The sequence below is a fragment of the Orcinus orca genome, chromosome 6, assembly GCF_937001465.1.
Source record: "Orcinus orca chromosome 6, mOrcOrc1.1, whole genome shotgun sequence".
Taxonomy (NCBI): domain Eukaryota; kingdom Metazoa; phylum Chordata; class Mammalia; order Artiodactyla; family Delphinidae; genus Orcinus; species Orcinus orca.
The window spans coordinates 39,668,515-39,691,244 of record NC_064564.1 but is presented as its reverse complement, the minus strand read 5'-3'; the positions used below and the strand labels follow the sequence as shown (position 1 = coordinate 39,691,244).

The 22,730-nt window shown below is 44.7% G+C and overlaps 1 protein-coding gene, 1 long non-coding RNA gene and 1 other non-coding gene across 10 annotated transcripts in view; 1 reads left to right on the top strand and 2 right to left on the bottom strand.

The window, feature by feature from the left end:
• Positions 1 to 22,730, top strand: part of LOC117203385 (uncharacterized) — a 117,264-nt gene that overhangs the window by 52,976 nt on the left and 41,558 nt on the right. The gene's annotated exons all lie outside the window — the stretch shown is intronic.
• TRNAA-UGC (transfer RNA alanine (anticodon UGC)) lies at positions 451 to 523 on the bottom strand. The gene has a single exon. It is a non-coding gene; the product is annotated as a tRNA-Ala (tRNA).
• SPATA31F1 (SPATA31 subfamily F member 1) lies at positions 1,083 to 22,521 on the bottom strand. The gene is given in 7 exon segments (XM_012534907.3): positions 1,083 to 3,884; positions 3,887 to 6,072; positions 7,096 to 7,156; positions 7,705 to 7,750; positions 8,328 to 8,897; positions 20,879 to 20,923; positions 22,040 to 22,521. Coding segments are annotated over 5 exon segments (4,065 nt in total). The 5' UTR covers positions 8,472 to 8,897; positions 20,879 to 20,923; positions 22,040 to 22,521; the 3' UTR covers positions 1,083 to 2,256.

Sequence of the window (22,730 nt, the reverse complement as noted above, 5' to 3'; positions counted from 1 at the left end):
ATTCAAGTATTTATGTTGATTAGACAATTTGGGCAGGTGAGACTGTCTATCACATCAAATCATGAGCTCTGTGGTGTAAGTCCTGTGTCTTTGTTGTGTTTACTGTAGTACCTTGCATATAGTAAGTAAGCAAATATTTTAATTGAATATAAGACACATCTCAAGTTTTTTTTTTTTTTTTTGGTGGTACGCGGGCCTCTCACTGTTGTGGCCTCTCCCGTTGTGGAGCCCAGCCTCTGGACGCGCAGGCTCAGTGGCCATGGCTCACGGGCCCAGCTGCTCTGCGGCATGTGGGATCCTCCCGGAACAGGGCACGAACTCGTGTCCCCTGCATTGGCAGGCGGACTCTCAACCACTGTGCCACCAGGGAAGCCCTCAAGGTTTTTTTTTTTTTAAGTTTTTTTCTTCCAGTTTTTTTTCGGCCACGCCGAGCGGCTTGTGGGATCTTAGTTCCCTGACCAAGGATTGAACCTGTGCCCTCTGCAGTGCAAGTGCGGAGTCCTAACCACTGGACCACCAGGGAATTCCCCTTTCTTCCAGTTTTGAGATATAATTGACATTCGGCACTGTATAAGTTTAAGGTGTACAGCATAATCAAGGTTCTTTTTATTGTGACCCTTCTGGGGTCCTCATCAGCTGAGTACCCCAGTAATCCTGTGGCAGTATTCCCTATTCGATAGCACTCATCATACGAATGTAATGATTTGTCTGCCTCCCCAGCCCCGACTTTGGATTCAAGTACTATTAAGGTATTATTATGCACCAGCCGCTATCCTAAGTCCTGGGGTTATAACACACTATTGTATTACTCAGGCAAGAATGAGATACCTATGGATGAGAAACCTAACAAGCAGAGGCAGTAAACACAGGAGAAAGGGGGCAAAATTGAGATATATCGAGATTAGAACACAGTGACTGACTTCATGTTTGGGCTGAGCAAAAACATGGATTTATAGTTACACCAATCCCTGACATTGGGAAACAGATTTGTTGGGTGGGGGGTGAGTGTTCAGAAATTTTGAATTAATTTGCATTTCCTTTGGACAATAAGGCTCAACTCACTTCTTTTCATCACACGATGGACAACAGACTAAAACTCAGTTTATTCCTCTCCATGCTCTAAAAGCACTTGGGTATTGGGTTGGCTTCCTGGCTCAACTTCTTTTGAGTACATAGCAAACCAGCCTTTTCTCTTATCATGCCTTCTTCAGGAACATGTCAGCTTCTTTTTAAAAAAAATATTTATTTATTTTGGCTATTCTGGATCTTAGTCGCAGCACACGGGATCTTCGTGGCAGTATGCGGGTTTCTTAGTTGTGGCATGCGGACTTCTTAGTTGCGGCATGCAGACTCTTACTTGCAGCGTGCGGGATCTACTTCCCCAACCAGGGATTGAACCTGGGCCCCCTGCATTGGAAGCGTGGAGTCTTACCCACTGGACCACCAGGGAAGTCCCAGGAACATGTCAGCTTCTATCTCAGGGACTCAGACCCCCATCTACATGGTCTTCCTCTCTGCTTCTGTCCCTGCCTACCCTTGGGGGTGGGGGACAAGCCCCTCTCCATGTCCTACTGTGATCTTCATTCCAGGTATCATTCATTCCATGCAGCTGTTAGGCAGTGGAAGTGGGATATAGGCAAGAGAGCTACAGCAGCCTCCTAGGTGAGTTCTCCAGAAAGATCTAACGAATAACCAACAGGGAGCAGAGAGGGGAGATTCTACCATTTGCTTTTGACGTTAGTCATATTAGCTACATGCTGTTGGTAAACAAAGCGCCTCCTCAAGGTTGGAAGACTGGCACTCCCCTCCAGATTGTGGGCATATATAGAAGTCATCAGTGAATTTTGCCTGTGGGATTCCTGGCCACTCCTTCTTGACAGTACTATCCTCATGTCCACATGGCTCCTCTGGGCCCAAGGTCGCCATAATAGAAGTCAAGCCTGACCTTTACCTTCAGTGTACCTTAGACAAGGGCCTTCCTTCTCTGCTCCAGTTCCTTTATCCACAGTCCGGGGAGGGGGTGTTGTTGTGTGGAGTGCGACCCAGCTTAAGTGTGAGTTAAAACTCCTTCCCTAGATAAAAAGGACATTTACCTCCCTTATGCCTTCCTTGAACACACCACAGTAGAGAGGAGGAGCAGACAGACACCTCTCTGCTTAGAGATATAGAGTATATTTTGGGTGGCACTCTGCCCACCTGTACATTAATGAAAATGACAGTAGCAGTCCTCTTCAAGGGATGCAGACGTTGAGGAGACTACAGAGTCTTTCGAATGCACTGGGTCTTCTTGAGCAGACCAATGTTTCCATCTGAGGTGAGAGGTGAGAGTGAGCGCGGGTCCCCTGGTTGGATGGCACAAGCCACTCGTGGACAGGGCCGAGGGCAGCGGCGGGGGATGCCCAGGACTGAGGCAGAGTGGAGTTGATGGGAGTGGGAGCGGTGCCGGAGCTTACTGTCTGGGGAATGGGGACCATCCAAGAAGGCCAGGCCCACCTGCTTCTCAGTAGGCAGAAATTGGGCCTTTGGGTCCCCTCTTGTCTCCTCTGTCTTAGTTCGCCCCTTGGGACTTTTGGCTGGAGCCAGGCTCTTTGCTACATTTTCTTTTCTTGTGTTAGCCACTTTCTCACATGGGGAGGACATGGATTCCTCATGCCCTTTGCCTTTGGTTTTGGGGTTAATACAGTGTAGAAAATATTTCATCTTATTTCTCAAGCCAGATTCTGGAAGGCTGGGCCTCTTGTGAGTATAGCCTGGCATCATCTGCCCCTGTAAAACCTGACCTTGTAAAGTTTGGCCCTGCAATGGCTTACCTGGAATAAGTTGGCCCAGGAAAGGCTGGCCCTATGATGCCTGGGGCACCACAGGCTGGACATTCTCAGGAACGCTTGCTGGTTTGAGGATGACATTGAGCTTGGCTTGACTGTCTTGCAGGTCATTCTTCTCAGAGTCTTTCCCCCCAGGGACTCCAGGAGGTATCTCTGGGAATTTAAGCTGAGGGTGATGCTGGGGACTGTGCTGACAGGGAGCACCAAGGTGATAGTGATGTCTCTGTTGCCAGGGGCTGCAGGGTGTCCTGTTCAGAAGCATCCCTTCTGGCCTCTGGGCTTCAGCAGAGTGGCTTTTTTCTCTTGTGGAAGAGACTGCAAACCCGGCATCCCCTTCTCCGTGGTCCCCTGCCATTTTGGGTTTGCCTGGCTTCTCTCTCTTTTCTGCCAGTGTGGGGTCTTGGACTGAGTCCTTGCTCTTGTCAGGGCTTTGGGGCTCCTCTAGGCTGGGGTTGTTCACACTGGCCTCCAGCTGAACACAGAGCACCTGGGTCTCTGTCATGTCCCCACTGGGTTGTGAGATCTTGGAGGCCCAGTGGACAGAATCATGGGGTACTGCCCTGGACCTGGGTTGTTTCTGTTTCTGATGCACTGCCTTTAACTCAGTGGCCAGTTGTTGTTTGAGGTGGAGCCATTCTGGATCCAGGGCACGTGGCATATCTGGTGGGATGGGGAGTTCCTGGAGCAGTGTTTTTCCGTGGTTGTTTAGACTCCCAAGAGACTCCTGTGTCCATATGTTCTCTGGCATTGCTACAGTTTGTTCCCAGGACTCCCTTGCCTTTAGGGGAATTCCCAGTTGTATCTCTAGGATCTTCTTTCTCAGATGGAAATTTAGTTTGGCCAAGATGGGTTCCCCGAGTGAGTATGGCTTCCCAGGCTCTGACTGGCTTTCTAGAGGCACCATCTTGATTATTCCTTCCATCTGCACTTCAGCCTGGAATTCACCTGCAATGTCTGCACAAGTCTCGTTGGCATCTTGAAAGCCTGGCCCAGGACTTAGACCCTGCTCTTCAGGTAAGGTCACCTGAGTCAGAGGTTCTCCTGGAAATTCGACAGGCCAGGCACCATCTCTGTTTTCATAGCTTGGGAAGTTATTGCTGGGGCCATGGCCGTGGAGAGAACCACATAATAAAGAGCAGGCATCCCTGACAAGAAGGCCAGATCCTTGTGCCGTAAAGCTGTCTCCAGTGTCTCAGTGGCTCCCTCGGACAGGGCTTGGGGCAGCTTAGGGTGTTCAGTGTTAGCACCTGGTGAGGTTTGCTGCTGCTGCTCAAGGGCCGTTGGCATCCAGGGTGTAATTTTCTGTTGTTTGTCTGGATCATTTGCTGCCTGTAGTTCTAGGGGCTTGCTTTCTGGGGTGCAGGTAAAGGGAGCCAATTCCAGGACCCCAGGAATTCTACACTCCCAGGAGCCACATACGCAGACAGGAACCTTGCCCTGGTAAATCTGCCCACATTTGGAGTCGATGTAGCTCTGCAATATTGCCTTGGCCTGGTCAAACAAGTGCGGCATAGGGACTGACACTGGGTCCTTGACGGCTGGGAATGGGTTGCCAACGCCAGTGCCCTCTAGAGCTGTAGGATGGGGGACGTTCACATTGTCTAGGGCTGTGCTGCTCCAGGAGAGAGTCTGCTCGTCAGCAGGGGACAGAAGCAAATGGATGGACTGCTGGATCTTCTGGGGCAGGCCCCAGCGATGGTGAATCAACTGTCACTGGAGGTGGAATTCCAGCAGCCTCCTGGCATGCTCTGGGAACAAGAGTAGTTCCCTTGTGAGGACTGAGATGGGCTGCCCTGGCCAGGAAGTTGTCACAGTCTCAGAAGACTGGGCTTTGTCACAGGGCTTATACTGCACGGGGCTCTGGGTGCGCTGATTTCTCTGGAAAACATCTGGCAAGCCCCACTGAAGCTGGAGCTGCCTCTGCAGCAGGTGCCACTTCAAGGCTTCACATTCATCCAGGGTCAGAAACGGGATATTGATCTGAGCTTGTTGGTGCTCAGTTGGAGCAATCCAATTTGGGGAAGATGGAGAAGAGGGTGGAGCTGACTGGAGTGGAGTTTTAGGCATCAGAGGGAGGAAGGAGAGCTCCTTGAAGAGAAAAGGATGCTTCAAGGGGGGCTTGGACATGCTCCCGTTCATGGAGAGGCCTTGAGAACCCAAGAAAGTGTCAACCCGGGACTCACTGTGCAGAGAAGGGAGGCCACAGTATGGCTGGCTATATTTCGGCTGCACATGGCCCACTGAGTCGTTAGCCTGTTGCCCAGGCATTAGATAAAGGCCACTTAATTCTTTAAGGGCTGGATAGGGCAAGGCTAGAGCCATATTGTCTGGGATTTGCTGGTAGTAGTGTCTTTGTTCTGGGTCCATAATGGACCACTTAGAAACCCAGAAGGCCTGGCTGGGCTGGCCGGCCATACGTGAACCCCAGTTCTGGTATGAAACGGTCCCAAATTTCTCAGTAGAGAACTGAGAAGTATCATTCTGGATGAAAGAGACTGGTTGGTTACGTACAGGGTGGTAAAATAATGGCAGATCTGGTATAAGCTGCCTCAGGGACTCTTCCACACGTCTGGGGAGCCCCCACCTCTGGAAGTGCATCAGTCCTTTTACATGTACCTCAAGAAGCCTCCGGACTTCAGTACTGAGGAATAACAGGTGGGCAGGGAGGACAGTGACCATATGTAAGGCCATAGCATGTGTCAGGGCTGTGACTTCTCGGTTCAGGGTCCGCAGAGAGACCTGAGAATTCAAGGGCTGCTGGCCTTGGTTCCCATAGACAAGGTTGGGGTTGCTCTGCATCATCTCCTGCAGGTTCACTGAAACCTTAGTTTCCTCAAACCTTGAAGAAAACATAGTCTCTGGGCCCCTGGGCACCTCTGGTACTTGAAATCCCTGCCTTAGCTTGAGGTGTTCAGCCCAGTAATCACGGATGCTAGCTGCACCTGTTGACTGGGCAGATGACTGGGTTAAGGATTTCTCTGACACTGTGAAGGTTGCAGATGGAAGTGAAAGGTCTTTGGAGTGTGGGGAACGATGCTCCAGTCTCTGCTCAGAAGACACTTTAGACGTGGACAAAATCTCTAGGTAAGAGCAGCCCTGTGACAGCCTCCTTGAAGTGGGGGAGATCAGGGTGTTCTCACCCACCACCACCTGCTGAATCTCCAGAGCCATGGCATCGCAGGTTTGGCAGCAGGAATCTGCACACAGGAGCTGCTGCACACTCCCCTCCTGAGGAAGCCAGCCCCGGCTGGGAGGGAAACATGGCAACTGTTTGTTACTGATGGAGTGACATCTGCCTCTTCGCAAGTGTGTGGCCTGGAGATTGTGCCTGCCCTCCCCTAGTCCTGTAAACCCTGAGGCCTGCATCCGCTGGGTGTTTACTCATGTGCTTTTTTTTTTTTTCCCCCTAGGGAAATGCCATTTGGCAAGTTATGGTGGGCTGGGCTGAGGGCCTGGGGCTTATTGAGCGAGGTCTCAGACAATAGCTGGGAGCACAGGGCCTTGAGAGACTGGGAGGTGGGTGAGTTCCCTGCTGAACTGTGTTGAGAAGCTGAACTAGAAGGAACCAGGTAGATGGGGGAGCCAATGGTTAGCTGATGGGGCAGCACCAGGAACATCACCAGGTAGAACCTGGAGTCATTCTCTTTTCGGGCTTAGGCCGCAGCCTGGTATTCAGTATTTCTAAACTGTAGAAAAGGAGATCCTTTTGGGAATTCTGTGTTCTGGGGATTAAAGGGTGTACACAACATCTCTTGAGAGTCCATCCCCATTCTCTAGAGATCTAGAGAAGAAGGGTATAATATATGACAAGCTCCTGTCTGAGGGCTGTCCCAGGAACTTGCCCCGCTGAAGACAGAACCAGAGGAGGTAATGTCAGCAGGGTCCAGGGGGCTGCCCTTGAAAGGGTGTAGCTGTAAAGAGAATATGAAAATGATGAAAATTATTCACTCAATTATCCATCCTCCTGACTGTAAAACTTGTCTTGTGGCTGAGTGCAAACCCATGTAGAGTCTTTTATGAACTATGCACTAGTGAAATTCTGAATTCCAGGGCCACTGTGAGCCTAGCACAGAGCAGAACTAGGAAACTCCTCTCTCCTGAAATATCTGATCCCCCTCTGCCCTGGCAACGCTCTCAACCAGTGCTCCAGGCTCCACTGTCTGGCTCCCTCTCAGCCACTGTCCTTCTCCCCAACCCTGCCCCAGGCCAAGCAGAGAAATGATCACAGACCAGGCTGGGAGTTGGGAGACTGCAAAGAGCAGGAGATCACCTTTTCATGACAGAGAGCAGCTCCCATGGCTTTTCAGCTTCTTCCTGGGAAAGTCTCCTAGCTGAGAAACCAGGTGACAGTGTTACATGGAGCAGGAGTGGACCCAGGGACATCCTATAGGAAGCTGAAGGCCTCTGAATGAGAGGAGACCGCAAACCCCAACAGTTAGTGCTGTGAGGCACGTCTGTGTACCACTCAACCAGGTATGGTGTGCTCTCCTGGACCTGCTCTCATTTGATCTTCACAACTACACTGTGAGTGAGGCAGGATCATCAGATGCCCATTTCATGGTAACAAGACTGAAAGATGAAGTGACTTCCACAGGGAAGTGGAAACTAGTAAACATAAAACTAGTAAATGACACAATTAAGGACTTCTTCCCTGCTTCCTCACTCTTCATTCCCAGGGGTAAGGTAGAGAATTTTGGAACATTCCCAGACTCTGATTTCCCACCCAAAACAGTTTTCTGGCAGATTTTGTCAACTTGGAGAACTGAAGCCTTCAGTGGTTAGAGCACCTGGCTCCTGGCACCAGGGGTCATCGAGGGACAGGGTTCATGGGAATCTCACCCACAGTGGAGGGGAGTCAGAGCAGAGACTGGGACTTTACCTCTTGATGCTGCATCTCTAGCCCTTTGTCTGACTTTCCGGTGACGCTTAAAGGTCAAAGAGAGTGTGAAGCTGGGACACGATTTTCTTTTTCATGTCTAAAGTGAAACAAAGGAAATATACATTTCCCAGTCTGTTTCTATATATTTGTCTGTATGTTATACACTGCCCTATATTGCCTTCCTGTACTCCACCCTTTCACCTGAATATTTCATTTTTCTATTTATTGTGTGCTTACTTCAGGGCTCTCCACATTCCATACCTCCTGTCCCCTTTCCCAGGACAATATTTTCAGGGGATTTAGTGTGACACAGGAGGAATAATGGCACTGATTAAATGGTTAGTGGTTCTCAGCCAAGGGCTTTTGCTTACTAAGTCCACCAATCAGAAAAATCCCCCATTTTGGGAGGTCAGAAGAGATCCAGTGAGGTGGATTCCATTTTACCTAGGACTCAACCCAAGCCCGAGAGAGAGATTCTTGATTTTTCAATTAGAGTACATTGCAGGGATGGCCTGGCAAAGGATTATTTCTAGGCTCTGAGAAGGAGAATTACTATAAGGAGTAATTGAATGTATCTTATCCGAGGCTTGATTGGTTCAGCCATGGTCATAGTGTTTCCCTACCAGGCAGCAGCTCCTTTTAGGTTCCAGTGTTAATCCATGGTAACTCTTTTTCACTTGCCAGATAATTAGGATAATAATGAAGATGGAGCCATAGGTATATAAGGGATACCCCAAATCCCACAGAACAGAAGTCAGGCTCAGCATGGTCTAAACCTCATTAGCATAAGGAGACCAACCATCCCTATATGTAGGCATTCAGGGTCCTGGTGCCTGATGACTCCCAGTGCTATGCCTTGTGGCCTCCGCCTCACAGATGACAGAACCAGGCCACCAGACTGTATCACAAAGCCCTCCTGTTTCACAAGGCAGGTGTGGTGTCAAAGACCTTTACCTGTCTAGGGAAGCTCACTGGTGATTCAGTCTGCAGATGAGGGTGTCAGGTTGTCTGTAAGGACTGAAGGCGCCGCTCACAGGCAGTGTCTGTGCTCCCACTTTGTCTTCATCCTCCACACCCTCCACCAGCCTGACAGCTCGGCTCTTCCTTCGCCACAGTTGTCTGGTCACCCATCCCCCGAAAACTGAGGAAGAGTGGCTGGGACAGAGGAACCTCTATAAACTCCTCCACCTGTACTGGAAATATATGTGCGAAGCACACATGAGTTTAGGGACAGCAGAGTCTGGTATGGCTTGGGAATGGAGAACTTTGATGTTACAGGCAGTGGGTGATGGGAAACCAGAGGTGCATGAAGGGGACCATAGTTGATGTGGCAGGGAAAGGCCAAGGTGGCAGCATCTTTAAATTTAAATATGTGGCGGAAGGGAAGCCTCTATTCTGTGTGGTGGGAAGAGAATGTAAACACTGCCTTCAATGGAGGCACATGAATCTGGTTCACTTCTGGAGGACTATCCAAAGTTTTGTGTTCCAAAGCACCTCTACCCATGTGACAGCATTCTACTTGCTCAGGAAGATGACTTCCTACAGAGATAAGTGGCCACTTCCAACTAAGGATTATTGGAATATATGGCCACTTCCATATATCTACTCTGGATATATGCTGTTTACCTGAGGAGTTTGTTTTTTTTTTAACCTGGATTTTGCTAACTTTTAGGAATGACAGGTGTTTTCCAACCAGCCCCAGGATCCATCACTCCTACACCTTGACTATTGATTTAGACATTATGTTACCTGCTTGGCTGTCTATGGATATCGTGATATGACTCCAATATCTCAAAATTTCTGAATTTCCTTGAGAGTCTTTCCCTGGTAAAAGTGGTCTCCCAGCCAAAAAATTCTTGGCCTCAGTATCTCTGAAGTTACTACTTGGTCCTTCCTCCAGCATCCAGTCCTTCACCCATCTGGCATGGTGAGCCATCAATCTGTGCTTAGTCCTAAGCTGGGCAGTGTCAAGGGTACAAAGATATTTTAGTCATGTTGCCTTCCTACTTTCAAGACACTTCACTATCTGGTCTCCAAAAGAAGACTAATCCACACAAAGTAAGAGCCGGCAATGGAATTATTTATTTATTTATTATTATTATTATTTTTTGCGGTACGTGGGCCTCTCACTGTTGTGGCCTCTCCCGTTGCGGAGCACAGGCTCCGGACGCACAGGCTCAGCGGCCATGGCTCACGGGCCCAGCCGCTCCGCGGCATGTGGGATCTTCCGGGACCGGGACACGAACCCGTGTCCCCTGCATCGGCAGGCGGACTCTCAACCACTGCGCCACCAGGGAAGCCCAACATCCCATTCTTGAGGGGAAAAAGCATCGATGGATAGTCAGAGAAGGCTCCTGGGTGGAGAGACATTGGAGTTGAATGTCTAAGGGCAGGCTGTGGGTGAAAGGAGTGTGTGTAGGAGAGAAACTTACCAGTAGATGCATGGGCCATGGAGTTCATTTGGCAGTAAGAAATGCAATCCACCTCTAGCAGAGGTGCAGGTGGGTGGACTGGATTGGATTGAGGGGAAAGGTTGGAGGAGCAGGGATGAGGTCTTTTGACGGAGGCATTTATTTTATTTCAATAACTAAAAGTAATTGCTTTTTTTAAAAGTAGGCACACATATACATGGTACAAAATTCCAAAGGCAGAAGAAGGTATGTAGTATGTCTCTTCCTTACCCTTGTCTGCCGTTTTCCTTCCCTGTGTATCTTTCAGAATTGATTCGGCATAGGGGGCATAAATAAAGTGATATATTTTTCTTCACAAATGGAAACATATTACAGACACTTCTTATCCTGTTTTATTTAATAATATGAATATATCTTGTGTATCTTTTCTTTGATGGCTGTACAGTCTTCTTTGATAGAGCTACAACACAATTTATCTTCAATGTCACATTCGGTTATTTAGTTATATGTAAATTTAGTTAATTCCAGTTTTTTTGGCTCTGAATAATAATGCTGACACGAACCTCATATATATATCATTGTACACAAGTATGAATATATATGTAGGAGAAATTCCTAAGAGTTGAATTGATGGATAAAGAGGTTTGAATATTTTAAATGTTGATACTGCCTAATTGCCCCACCAGTTGTATGGATTTGTACCCTCACCAAAACTGCCTAAGGGTGCCTCTATTCCCATACATGTCACATTTTTTATCCTTGTCAACCTGAGAAGTGATAAATGTATCTTGTATATTTACAAATTTATTTTAAGGTAGGCTAGGCACCTTTTTGTATGTTTATTTCCTTTTTTGTTAATTATCTGTTACTATTTTTTGCCAATAGATTATTTATCTTTACTTATTGATTTACAACTACTTTTTAATATTATGAAAATTAGCTCTTTGCATATGTATTGCAAATATTTTTTTATTTTTGAATTTTTAAAATTTGTTTTTTATACAGCAGGTTCTTATTAGTTATCTATTTTATACATATTAGTGTATATAGGTCAATCCCAATCTCCCAATTCATCTCACCACCACTGACCCCCGCCCTGCCCCGCTTTCCCTGCTTGGTGTCCATACGTTTGTTCTCTACATCTGTGTCTCTATTTCTGCCTTGCAAACTGGTTCATCTGTACCATTTTTCTAGTGCACATATATGCATTAATATACAATATTTGTTTTTCTCTTTCTGACTTACTTCACTCTGTATGACAGTCTCTAGGTCCATCCACGTCTCTACAAATGACCCAATTTTCGTTCTTTTTTTATCTCTGAGTCATATTCCATTGTATATACGTACCACAACTTCTTTGTCCTTTCATCTGTCGATGGGCATTTAGGTTACTTCCATGACATAGCTACTGTGAATAGTGCTGCATTGAACATTGGGGTGCATATGTCTTTTTGAATTATGGTTTTCTCTGGGTATATGCCCAGTAGTGGGATTGCTGGGTCATATGGTAATTCTATTTTTATTTTTTAAGGAACCTCCATACTGTTCTCCATAGTGGCTGTATCAGTTTACATTCCCACCAGCAGTGCAAGAGGGTTTCCTTTCCTCACACCCTCTCCAGCATTCGTTGTTTGTAGATTTTCTGATGATGCCCATTCTAACTGGTGTGAGGTGATACCTAATTGTAGTTTTGTTTTGCATTTCTTTAATAATTAGTGATGTTGAGCAGCTTTTCATGTGCCTCTTGGCCATCTGTATGTCTTCTTTGGAGAAATGTCTATATAAGTCTTCTGCCCATTTTTGGATTGGGTTGTTTGTTTTCTTAATATTGAGCTGCATGAGCTGTTAATATATTTTGGAGATTAATCCTTTGTCCATTGATTCGTTTGCAAATATTTTTTCCCATTCTGAGGGTTGTCTTTTCGTCTTGTTTATGGTTTCCTTTGCTGTGCAAAAGCTTTGAAGTTTCATTAGGTCCCATTTGTTTATTTTTGTTTTTATTTCCATTACTCTAGGAGGTGGATCAAAAAAGATCTTGCTGTGATTTATGTCAAAGAGTGTTCTTCCTATGTTTTCCTCTAAGAGTTTTATAGTGTCCGGTCTTACATTTAGGTCTCAAATCCATTTTGAGTTTATTTTTGTGTATGGTGTTAGAGAGTGTTCTAATTTCATTCTTTTACATGTAGCTGTCCAGTTTTCCCAGCACCACTTATTGAAGAGGCTGTCTTTTCTCTATTGTATATCCTTGCCTCCTTTGGCATAGATTAGTTGACCATAGGTGCGTGGGTTTATCTCTGGGCTTTCTATCTTGTTCCATTGACCTATATTTCTGTTTTTGTGCCAGTACCATATTGTCTTGATTACTGTAGCTTTATAGTATAGTCTGAAGTCAGGTAGTCTGATTCCTCCAGCTCTGTTTTTTTCCGTCAAGACTGCTTTAGCTATTTGGAGTCTTTTGTGTCTCCATACAAATTTTAAGATTTTTTTGTTCTAGTTCCGTAAAAACTGCCATTGGTAATTTGATAGGGATTGTATTGAATCTGTAGATTGCTTTGGGTAGTATAGTCATTTTCACAATATTGATTCTTCCAATCCAAGAACATGGTATATCTCTCCGTTGGTATCATCTTTAATTTCTTTCATCAGTGTCTTATAGTTTTCTGCATACAGGTCTTTTGTCTCCCTAGGTAGCTTTATTCCTAGGTATTTTATTCGTTTTGTTGCAGTGGTAAATGGGAGTGTTTCCTTAATTTCTCTTTCAGATTTTTCATCATTAGTGTATAGGAATGCAAGAGATTTCTGTGCATTAATTTTGTATCCTGCAACTTTACCAAATTCACTGATTAGCTCTAGTAGTTTTCTGGTGACATCTTTAGGATTCTCTATGTATAGTATCATGTCATCGGCAAACAGTGACAGTTTTACTTCTTCTTTTCCAATTTGTATTTCTTTTTCTTCTTTGATTGCCATGGCTAGGACTTCCAAAACTATGTTGAATAATAGTGGTGAGAGTGGACATCCTTGTCTTGTTCCTGATCTTAGAGGAAATGCTTTCAGTTTTTCACCATTGACAATGATGTTTGCTGTGGGTTTGTTGTATATGGGCTTTATTACGTTGAGGTAGGTTCCCTCTATGCCCACTTTCTGGAGAGTTTTTATCATAAATCGGTGTTGAATTTTGTCAAAAGCTTTTCATGCATCTATTGAGATGATCATATGGTTTTTATTCTTCAATTTGTTAATATGGTGTATCACATAGATTGATTTGCATATACTGAAGAATCCTTGCGTCCCTGGGGTAAATCCCACTTGATCATGGTGTATGATCCTTTTAATGTGCTGTTGCATTTTGTTTGCTAGTATTTTGTTGAGGATTTCTTCAGTGATCTCTTGGTTATTTAGTAATGTATTGTTTAGCCTCCATGTGTTTGTGTTTTTTACGTTTTTTTCCCTGTAATTGATTTCTAATCTCATAGCATTGTGGTCAGAAAAGATGCTTGATATGATTTCAATTTTCTGAAATTTACTGAGGCTTGATTTGTGACCCAAGATGTGATCTATCCTAGAGAATGTTCCATGTGCACTTGAGAAGAAAGTGTAATCTGCTGTTTTGGATGGAATGTCCTATAAATATTAATTAAATCTATCTGGTCTATTGTGTCATTTAAAGCTTCTGTTTCCTTATTTATTTTCATTTGGGATGATCTGTCCATTGGCATAAGTGAGATGTTAAAGTCCCCCACGATTATTTTGTTACTGTCGATTTCCTCTTTCATGGCTGTTAGCAGTTGCCTTATGTATTGAGGTGCTCCTGTGTTGGGTGTATATATATTTATAATTGTTATATCTTCTTCTTGGATTGATCCCCTGATCATTATGTAGTGTCCTTCCTTGTCTCTTGTAACATTCTTTATTTTAAAGTCTATTTTATGTGATATGAGTATTGCTACTCCAGCTTTCTTTTATTTCCATTTGCATGGAATATCTTTTTCCGTCCCCTCACTTTCAGTCTGAATGTGTCCCGAGGTCTGAAGTGGGTCTCTTGTAGACAGCATATATATGGGTCTTGTTTTTGTATCCATTCAGTGAGCCTGTGTCTTTTGGTTGGATCATTTAATCCATTCACGTTTAAGGTAAGTATTGATATGTATGTTCCTATTACCATTTTTTAATTGTTTTGGGTTTTTTTTTTTTTAGGTCCTTTTCTTCTCTTGTGTTTCCCACTTAGAGAAGTTCCTTTAGCATTTGTTGTAGACTTGGTTTGGTGGTGCTGAGTTCTCTTAGCTTTTGCTTGTCTGTAAAGCTTTTGATTTCTCCATCGAATCTGAATGAGATACTTGCTGGGTGGAGTAATCTTGTTGTAGGTTCTTCCCTTTCATCACTTTAAGTATATCATGCCACTCCCTTCTGGCTTGTAGAGTTTCTGCTGAGAAATCAGCTGTTAACCTTATGGGAGTTCCCTTGTATTTATTTGTCATTTTTCCCTTGCTGCTTTAAAAAATTTTTCTTTGTCTTTGATTTTTGCCAATTTGACTACTGTGTGTCTCGGCGTGTTTCTCCTTGGGTTTATCCTGTATGGGACTCTCTGTGCTTCCTGGACTTGGGTAGCTATTTCCTTTCCCATGTTAGGGAAGTTTTCGACAATAATCTCTTCAAATATTTTCTCTGGTCCTTTCTCTCTCTCTTCTCCTTCTGGGACCCCTATAATGTGAATGTTGTTGCATTTAATGTTGTCCCAGAGGTCTCTTAGGCTGTCTTCATTTCTTTTCATTCTTTTTTCTTTATTCTGTTCTGCAGCTGTGAATTCCACCATTCTGTCTTCCAGGTCACTTATCCGTTCTTCTGACTCAGTTATTCTGCTATTGATTTCTTCTAGTGTATTTTTCATTTCAGTTATTGTATTGTTCATCTGTTTCTTTGTTCTTTAATTCTTCTAGGTCTTTGTTAAACATGTCTGCATCTTCTCGATCTTTGCCTCCATTCTTTTTCCGAGGTCCTGGATCATCTTCACTATCGTTATTCTGAAGTCTTTTTCTGGAAGGTTGCCTATCTGCACTTCATTTAGTTGTTTATCTGGGGTTTTTTCTTGTTCCTTCATCTGGTACATAGCCCTCTGCCTTTTCATCTTGTCTATCTTTCTGTGAATTTGGTTTTTGTTCCACAGGCTGCAGGATTGCTGCCTGCCGTCTGGTGGATAAGGCTATCTACGAGGTCTGTGCAAGTTTCCTGATGGGAGGGATTGGTGGTGGGTAGAGCTGACTGTTGCTCTGGTGCACTGGAGCTCAGTAAAACTTTAATCCTCTTGACTACTGATGGGTGGGGCTGGGTTACCTCCCTGTTGGTTATTTGGCCTGAGGCAACCCAACACTGGAGCCTACCTGGGCTCTTTGGTGGGGCTAACGGAGGACTCTGGGAGAGCTCATGCCAAGGAGTACTTCCCAGAACTTCTGCTGCCAGTGTCCTTGTCCCCACAGTGAGCCACAGCCACCCCCTGCCTCTGCAGGAGACCCTCCAACACTAGCAGGTAGGTCTGGTTCACTCTCCCCTGGGGTCACTGCTCCTTCCCCTGGGTCCCGGTGTGCACACTACTCTGTGTGTGCCCTCCAAGAGTGGAGTCTCTGTTTCCCCCAGTTCTGTCAAAGTCCTGCAATCAAATCCCAGTAGCCTTCAAAGTCTGATTCTCTAGGACTTCCTCCTCCCGTTGCCAGACCCCCAGGTTGGGAAGCCTGACGTGGGGCTCAGAACTTTCACTCCAGTGGGTGGACTTCTGTGGTATAAGTGTTCTCCTGTCTGTGAGTCACCCACCCAGCAGTTATGGGGTTTGATTTTACTGTGATTGTGCCCCTCCTACTGCCTCACTGTGGCTTCTCCTTTGTCTTTGGATGTGGGGTATCTTTTTTGGTGAGTTCCAGTGTCTTCCTGTCGATGATTGTCCAGCAGCTAGTTGTGATTCTGGTGTTCTCGCAAGAGGGAATGAGAGCACGTCCTTCTACTCTGCCATCTTGGTTCCAAAACTACCACATCTTCTTTATCCATTCATCTGTTGAAGGACATTTAGGTTGCTTCCATGTCTTGGCTATTGTAAACGGTACTGCTATGAACATTGGGGTGCATGCATCTTTTTGAATAAGAGATTTTCGGATATATGCCCAGGAGTGGGGATTGCTTGATCATATGGTATCTCTACTTTTAGTTTTTTAAGGAACCTCCATAATGTTCTCCATAGTGGCTGCACCAATTTACATTCCCACCAACAGTGTGGAAGGGTTCCCTCTTACACACCCTCTCCAGCATTTATTATTTGTAGACTTTTTGATGATGGCCAATTCTGACTGGTGTGAGATGATACCTTATTGTAGTTTTGATTTGTATTTCTCTAATAATTAGCGATGTTGAGCATATGCCTGCTGGCCATCTGTATGTCCTCTTCGGAGAAATGTCTATTTAGGTCTTCTGCCAATTTTTTGATAGGTTGTTTGTTTTTTTGGTATTCAGCTGTATGGGCTATTTGTATATTTTGGATATTAAGCCCTTGGCAGTCGCATTGTTAGCAAACATATCCTCCCAGTCTGTAGGTTGTCTTTTTGTTTTGTTTATGGTTTCCTTGCTGTGCAAAAGCTTATAAGTTTGATTAGGTCCCATTTGTTTATTTATGCTTTTATTTCTTTTGCCTTGGGAGACTGACTTAAGAAAACTTTGCTATATGTCAGAGAATGTTTTGCCTATGTTCTCTTCTAGAAGTTTTATGGTGTCATGTCTTATATTTAAGTTTTTAAGCCATTTTGAGTTTTTTTTGGTGTGTATTGTGTGAAGGAGTGTTCTAACTTCATTGATTTATATGCTGCTGTCCAGCTTTCCCAATACTACTTGCTGAAGAGACTATCTTTTCCCTATTGTATATTCTTGCCTCCTTTGTTGAAGATTAATTGATCGTAGGTGTGTGGGTTCATTTCTGGGCTCTCTGTTCTGTTCCATTGATCCATATATGTTTTTGTGCCAATACCAAGCTGTTTTGATTACTCTAGCTTTGTAGTATTGTCTGAAGTCTGGGAGGGTTATATCTCCAGATTTGTTCTTTTTGCTCAGAATTGCTTTGGCAGTTCTGGGTCTTTTGTGGTTCCATATAAATTTTAGGATTATTTGTTCTAGTTCTGTGAAAAATGTCATGGGTAACTTGATAGGAATCACATTAAATCTGTAGATTGCTTTGGGTAGTATGGCCACTTTAACAATATTAATTCTTCCAATCCAAGAGTATGGGCTATCTTTCCATTTCTTTGAATCATCTTCAGTTTCCTTTATGAATGTTTTATAGTTCTCAGCATATAAGTCTTTCACGTCCTTCGTCAAGTTTATTCCTAAGTATTTTATTTTTTTGATGCAATTTTATTTTATTTTTATTTATTTATTTGGCGGCTTGTGGGATGGATCTCAGTTCTCTGACAGGGATTGAACCTGGGCCATGGTAGTGCAAGCCTGGAATCCCAACCACTAGGCCATCAGGGAACTCCCTGATGCGATTTTAAAAAGGATTGTTTTTTATTTTCCCTTTCTGATATTTCATTGTTAGTGTAAAGAAATGCAGATTTCTGTATGTTAATCTTGTATCCTGCTACCTTGCTGAATTTATTTATCAGTTCTGGTAGTTTTCGTGTGGAGTCTTTAGGGTTTCCCATATATAGTATCATCGTTTTATTATTTATTTTTATTGGAGTATAGTTGCTTTCCAATATTGTGTTAGTTTATACTGTACAGCAAAGTGAATCAATACAAAGAAACAATTACTACATGTTATTTTAAAAACCTCTTCTTATTATCTATTCAAAACCAAAATAGATCCTTACATTTAAGATAATTTAGGAATAGTCCCACCTGAACCTGGGATGGATTTTAACCTTCAACAACTTCCTTGAACTTGAAAATTCCATAATACAAGAACAAGAAGACTTTCTACCAAACAGCACTGAATGATTGGTTAATAAAAATCAAATAAGGTGAATATACAAGTAAAAAGCAGCTTGTATTAGCTTTTAAATAGCAGGTCAGGAAACCTACAAAATAGCTTTTATTCCTTCCCTATATGTATTGTAAGGCCTAAAGTTTCATGTGCTGCCTTGACATCTTTGAGCCTTACAGGGTCCCAGAGGCCTAACCATGAGTTCTACTCTCACCAGATATGCCCCTCGCCCAGTGGGAAAAGTCCCCTACTCACTAGTTTCCCTGTCAGCTGGACCAGCTGAACGCGACCCGTCCTCAACCTAATGGGCTTCAACTCCCCACAGCATGTGGGTTATTCAAACAAACCAATCATATCCTCCCATGGGAACCAAGGGTCACCTCACCCTCTTGTTACTACAAAGCCTGCCTCTTGTAGCCCGTTTGTTCAGTCTATTTCTGAGAGCAGCGCAGTGTGGCACTACATGGTGTTTTGTGTCCTCCTCCCCTGGGCTGTGAATATATGTGATTAATAAATTGCTGTCAATCGAATAGGTCCAGTGTCAGGTGTGTGTTTGGCCATTCCCAGAACCCTAGGGTGGGACTCTCCCACACCAGTGGGATGAAGAGAAGGTGAACAGAATACTTTATCTCCTACCCAATCAGCTCCTGCTTCCTGCAGCTACTGCCACCTTTTTGTTGCTGCAACATTTCTCAGTCTCCCATTAGCCTGACCTCTTGCCCCAGACAAAATCATCAGATTCAGCAAACTTGGCACCAGCTCCAACTGGTGCACTGTTTACCTTACAGATAACCCGCAATCACTGTCATCCCACTAAGCCATTAAAACCATCTGCTGCAAACTCCTCTACGGCAACTTACCCAGCCCTTGCTCCTCTGTCTCAGAGCTGAGGAGTCAGAGCCAAAGCCAATCTTATGCCTTTTTGTAGACTAGGCATTTAGTACAGGTTTACTTATTGATTTGGTACCTACTGACAGAGGGTGCTTGTGTGGATAGGACAGTGGGATCAGTGTCTTTCTAAACAAGGGCAGACTCATGTAATGAACACACTGGCGGAGCACAGGCTCCGGACGCGCAGGCCCAGCGGCCATGGCTCACGGGCCTAGCTGCTCTGCGGCATGTGGGATCCTCCCGGACCGGGGCACGAACCCGTGTCCCCTGCATCGGCAGGTGGACTCTCAACCACTGCGCCACCAGGGAAGCCCCCAGCACCATTTATTGAAGAGACTATTCTTCCTCATTGAATGGTCTTGGCACTCTTGTCAAAAATCAGTTGGCCATCAGTTGGCCATAGATAGTTTATCCCTGGACTCTTAATTCTATTTCATTGATGTATATGTCTCTCCTTGTGCCAGTAACACACTGACTTAGTTACTGTTGCTTTGTAATAAGTTTTGAAATTGGGAAATGTGAGTCCTCCTACTTTATTCTTTTTTAGAATTGTTTTGGTTATTCAAAGTCCCTTGAAGTTCCATGTGTGTTTTGGAATCAGCTTGTCAATTTTTACAAAGAAGTCAGCTGAGATTCTGGTAGGTGTTGTGTTGAATCTGTAGATCAATCTGGGGAGTATTGCCATCTTGATAACGTTGTCTTCCAATCCATGAACCTGAGATTTTTTAAAAAATCTTTTTTCCTTAAATTTCTTAAAAAAAAAATAGTAGTTGATTTACAGTGCTGTTAGTTTTGGTATATAGTGAAGTGATTCATAAAAAAATCCTTACTTAGATCTTTTTTAATTTCTTTCAATAATTTTTCAGTTTTCAGAGAGTACATTTCGTACTCCTTTTGTAAATTTATTCCTAAGTATCATTCTTCCTGATGCTATTAAGAATGGAAGTTTTAAAATATTTCATTTTCAGGTTATTCATTGAAAGTATGTAAAAATACAACTGATTTTTGTATACTGAGCTTGTAATCTGCAATCTTGCTGAACTCATTTATTAATTCTAGTAGTTTTAAGTGCATTTCTTACGACTTTTCTATGTATAAGATCATGTGTTCTGTGAATAGATATAGTTTTACTTTTTCCTTTCCAATCTGGATGCCTTTTACTTCTTTTTCTTGCCTAATAGACCTGGCTAGAACCTCCAGTACAATGTGAATATAAGTAGTGAGAATGAACATTCTTTTCTTTTTCAAGATCTCAGGGGGGAAAGTATTCAGTCTTTTACCATTAAGTGATGTTAGTGGTGGTTTTTTGCAGATGCCCTTTATCAGGCTGGGGAAATTCCCTTTTACTCCTAGTTTTTTGAGTGTGTTTACCACGAAGGGTTGTTCCCTGGTTGCTCTTACGTCATGCTGGAAGACAGATGGATAATCCTGTGCCATGGGATTGCTCTTCTTGACCAGCCAATGGCCTCTCACCTATTCTCCCTGCTGGTAGCAGTGTGAGTAAGCTAGGGGTTCAGTCAGCACTAAAAGATTATTCTAGGCATGTTGTGTTTATGGCCTAAGGAATTCAAGAAAAGACATGGTTGGAGGTACATTGTTCTACATTTACATTATAAAATTCCAAAGGGTAAATTTAACAATCTAGAAAACAAATTACCATTCAGACTTGACTATATACTCTGGGTAAGATTTGCATTTATGCTCATCATTAATGAAACACTGTAGCAACCAATGAAAGAGTCTTTAGAAGCCTGTATTCACAGGTGGCAAGATGGATGATGTGGTGGCATAAGTAATGATGTAACTAGCGTTAAATAAATGGTATTAGGAAACTAGAGAGGCAAGAAGATCTATATTGTTTCAAAACAAAAAGGTTCTGAAGTTATGACCTTGTGAGTAATAATACCATCATTACCTTTTTCTCATGTGTGAGATGTGAAATTAGCTAGGAATGATGCATCTGAAATAAAGACAAAAAGAGATGGTTCTTAGTACCAAGAATTTTATGTGCACTGATATGACAGCAAGCAAATATGTAAGTCCCACTTCTTTACCCATTACCCCAAATCTTCATTAATAAAATATTATACTTCACATGGGGTCATGAATTTCATAATACATATTTTAATCAAATTGTTTACATAATCAGGGTCCTTGCAAAAACATTTACTTGGGATCCTGCATATTGTAAACATGGTCCTGGAGGCTGTACAGTAAAACCAACGGTTAGGAGTATGGGCTCTGGAGTCAGAATATCCAGATTCCACTTATTAGCTAGGTGACCTTGGACAGGTTGTTTAATCTCTCTGTGCCTCACTTTCTACATCTGTATAATGTAAACAATGAAAGTATGGTACTTCATGGTGACGTTGTGAAGTTTAAATTACTTAATATGTACACTGTTTAGTGTGTGGCATTTCATTTAAAAGTGAGAGCAATATATAGCACTGTACTTTAAGACCTTGTACTGTCTTCCCTACTGGTAAGTTTCATGGTAGTAAGGACAAAATGAGTTCCTCTTTGTATTCCCCACACGATGAAGTGAATTGTATTTGTGACATAGAAACTGAATTCATCTGGAAACTTGGGGTATATTAAAATGTAAATAAAATATTTAAAAAATTAAAAAATAATTTAAATAAAAAGAGCCTCAGCATATCGTTTGTATTTCTTTAGTTATTGCTTTATAATTAGTTGTTGGGGGGCTTCATGACTTTTAACTTTTTTTGTTACCCCCACTTTCTTCAAAGTACCTAGTTCGGTAGGAATGCACATTACAGCCCTCAGAACGGCTAACTGGATAGTCTGAAGGACAAGCGTGCTGCAGCAAAAAGTGGGCCACATCAGGGTACAGCTTTGCTGATGGAGACAGAAGACCAATCATCTCAGAAAGCGGCGCACAGAAAGAGTTGGGCCAGTCAAGCGCTTTGTGAGGCTCATTTGGACCCGCCGTTGTGCGGTACTGCTAAAGTCTATGCCCTGATGCCAGGGTCGTGGGGCCGGAGGCCTGAGTGGGCAGCTGGCCTCGGTAGGAGAGGCTGGCTTCAATCGAGGCCGCCGGGTGAGTCATTCTCACCTCCCCAGGCAGGAGCGGGCGGCCGGACGCTTCGCCCCGGCGCGGGCGGTACTGGGAGGTGCCGCAGCCCCCGAGGAGCCCCCTCCCGGGCCGCCTCCTCCGGGCGGGCACTAACCCTGCCGCGGCGCTGGTGGGGAGCGCCCACTGGAACCCGGACCCACAGCTCTTCGGGGCGGGCCGCCGCTCCTCAACCGTCCTTTGGCGCCTCATCCCGCTTGCTGTAGCCGACTGAAGCGCGCGAGAGGAGCGTGGAGGAGCAGGAGGGCGGGGCGGGGCGGGGCGGAGCGCACGTCTCCAGGCCCGCGGAGTTCGTCTTGCGCGTGCGGACGCGCCATACCCGCGTGGGGTGCGGAGGGTGGGTGTGTTCTAGACGCGCGGGCTGACGCCATCTCACCGTGCCGCTCCACCCGCGCCGCTTGCTCCCAGCGCTCGGGTAATTCGGGTAACCCGGGTAGGCCAGGGTCAGCCAGCGCCGGACCAGCGTCCAGCATCGTGGCCGTCCCGGTAAGCGGGGGCGGGGTCGGCGGGGACCTGGCAGGCACCGTGAGGGGCGGGTCTGCGGGCAGCGGACTCTGAGGTGTTGTACGGGAGCCGCCCCCGAGGGGGTCCCTGTGCATATGAGCCACGAGTGTCCCTGCCTCTACCCCTTGGGAGCGTCCCGGAAGCGGTGTGCGGAGCCGCCCCCATGGAA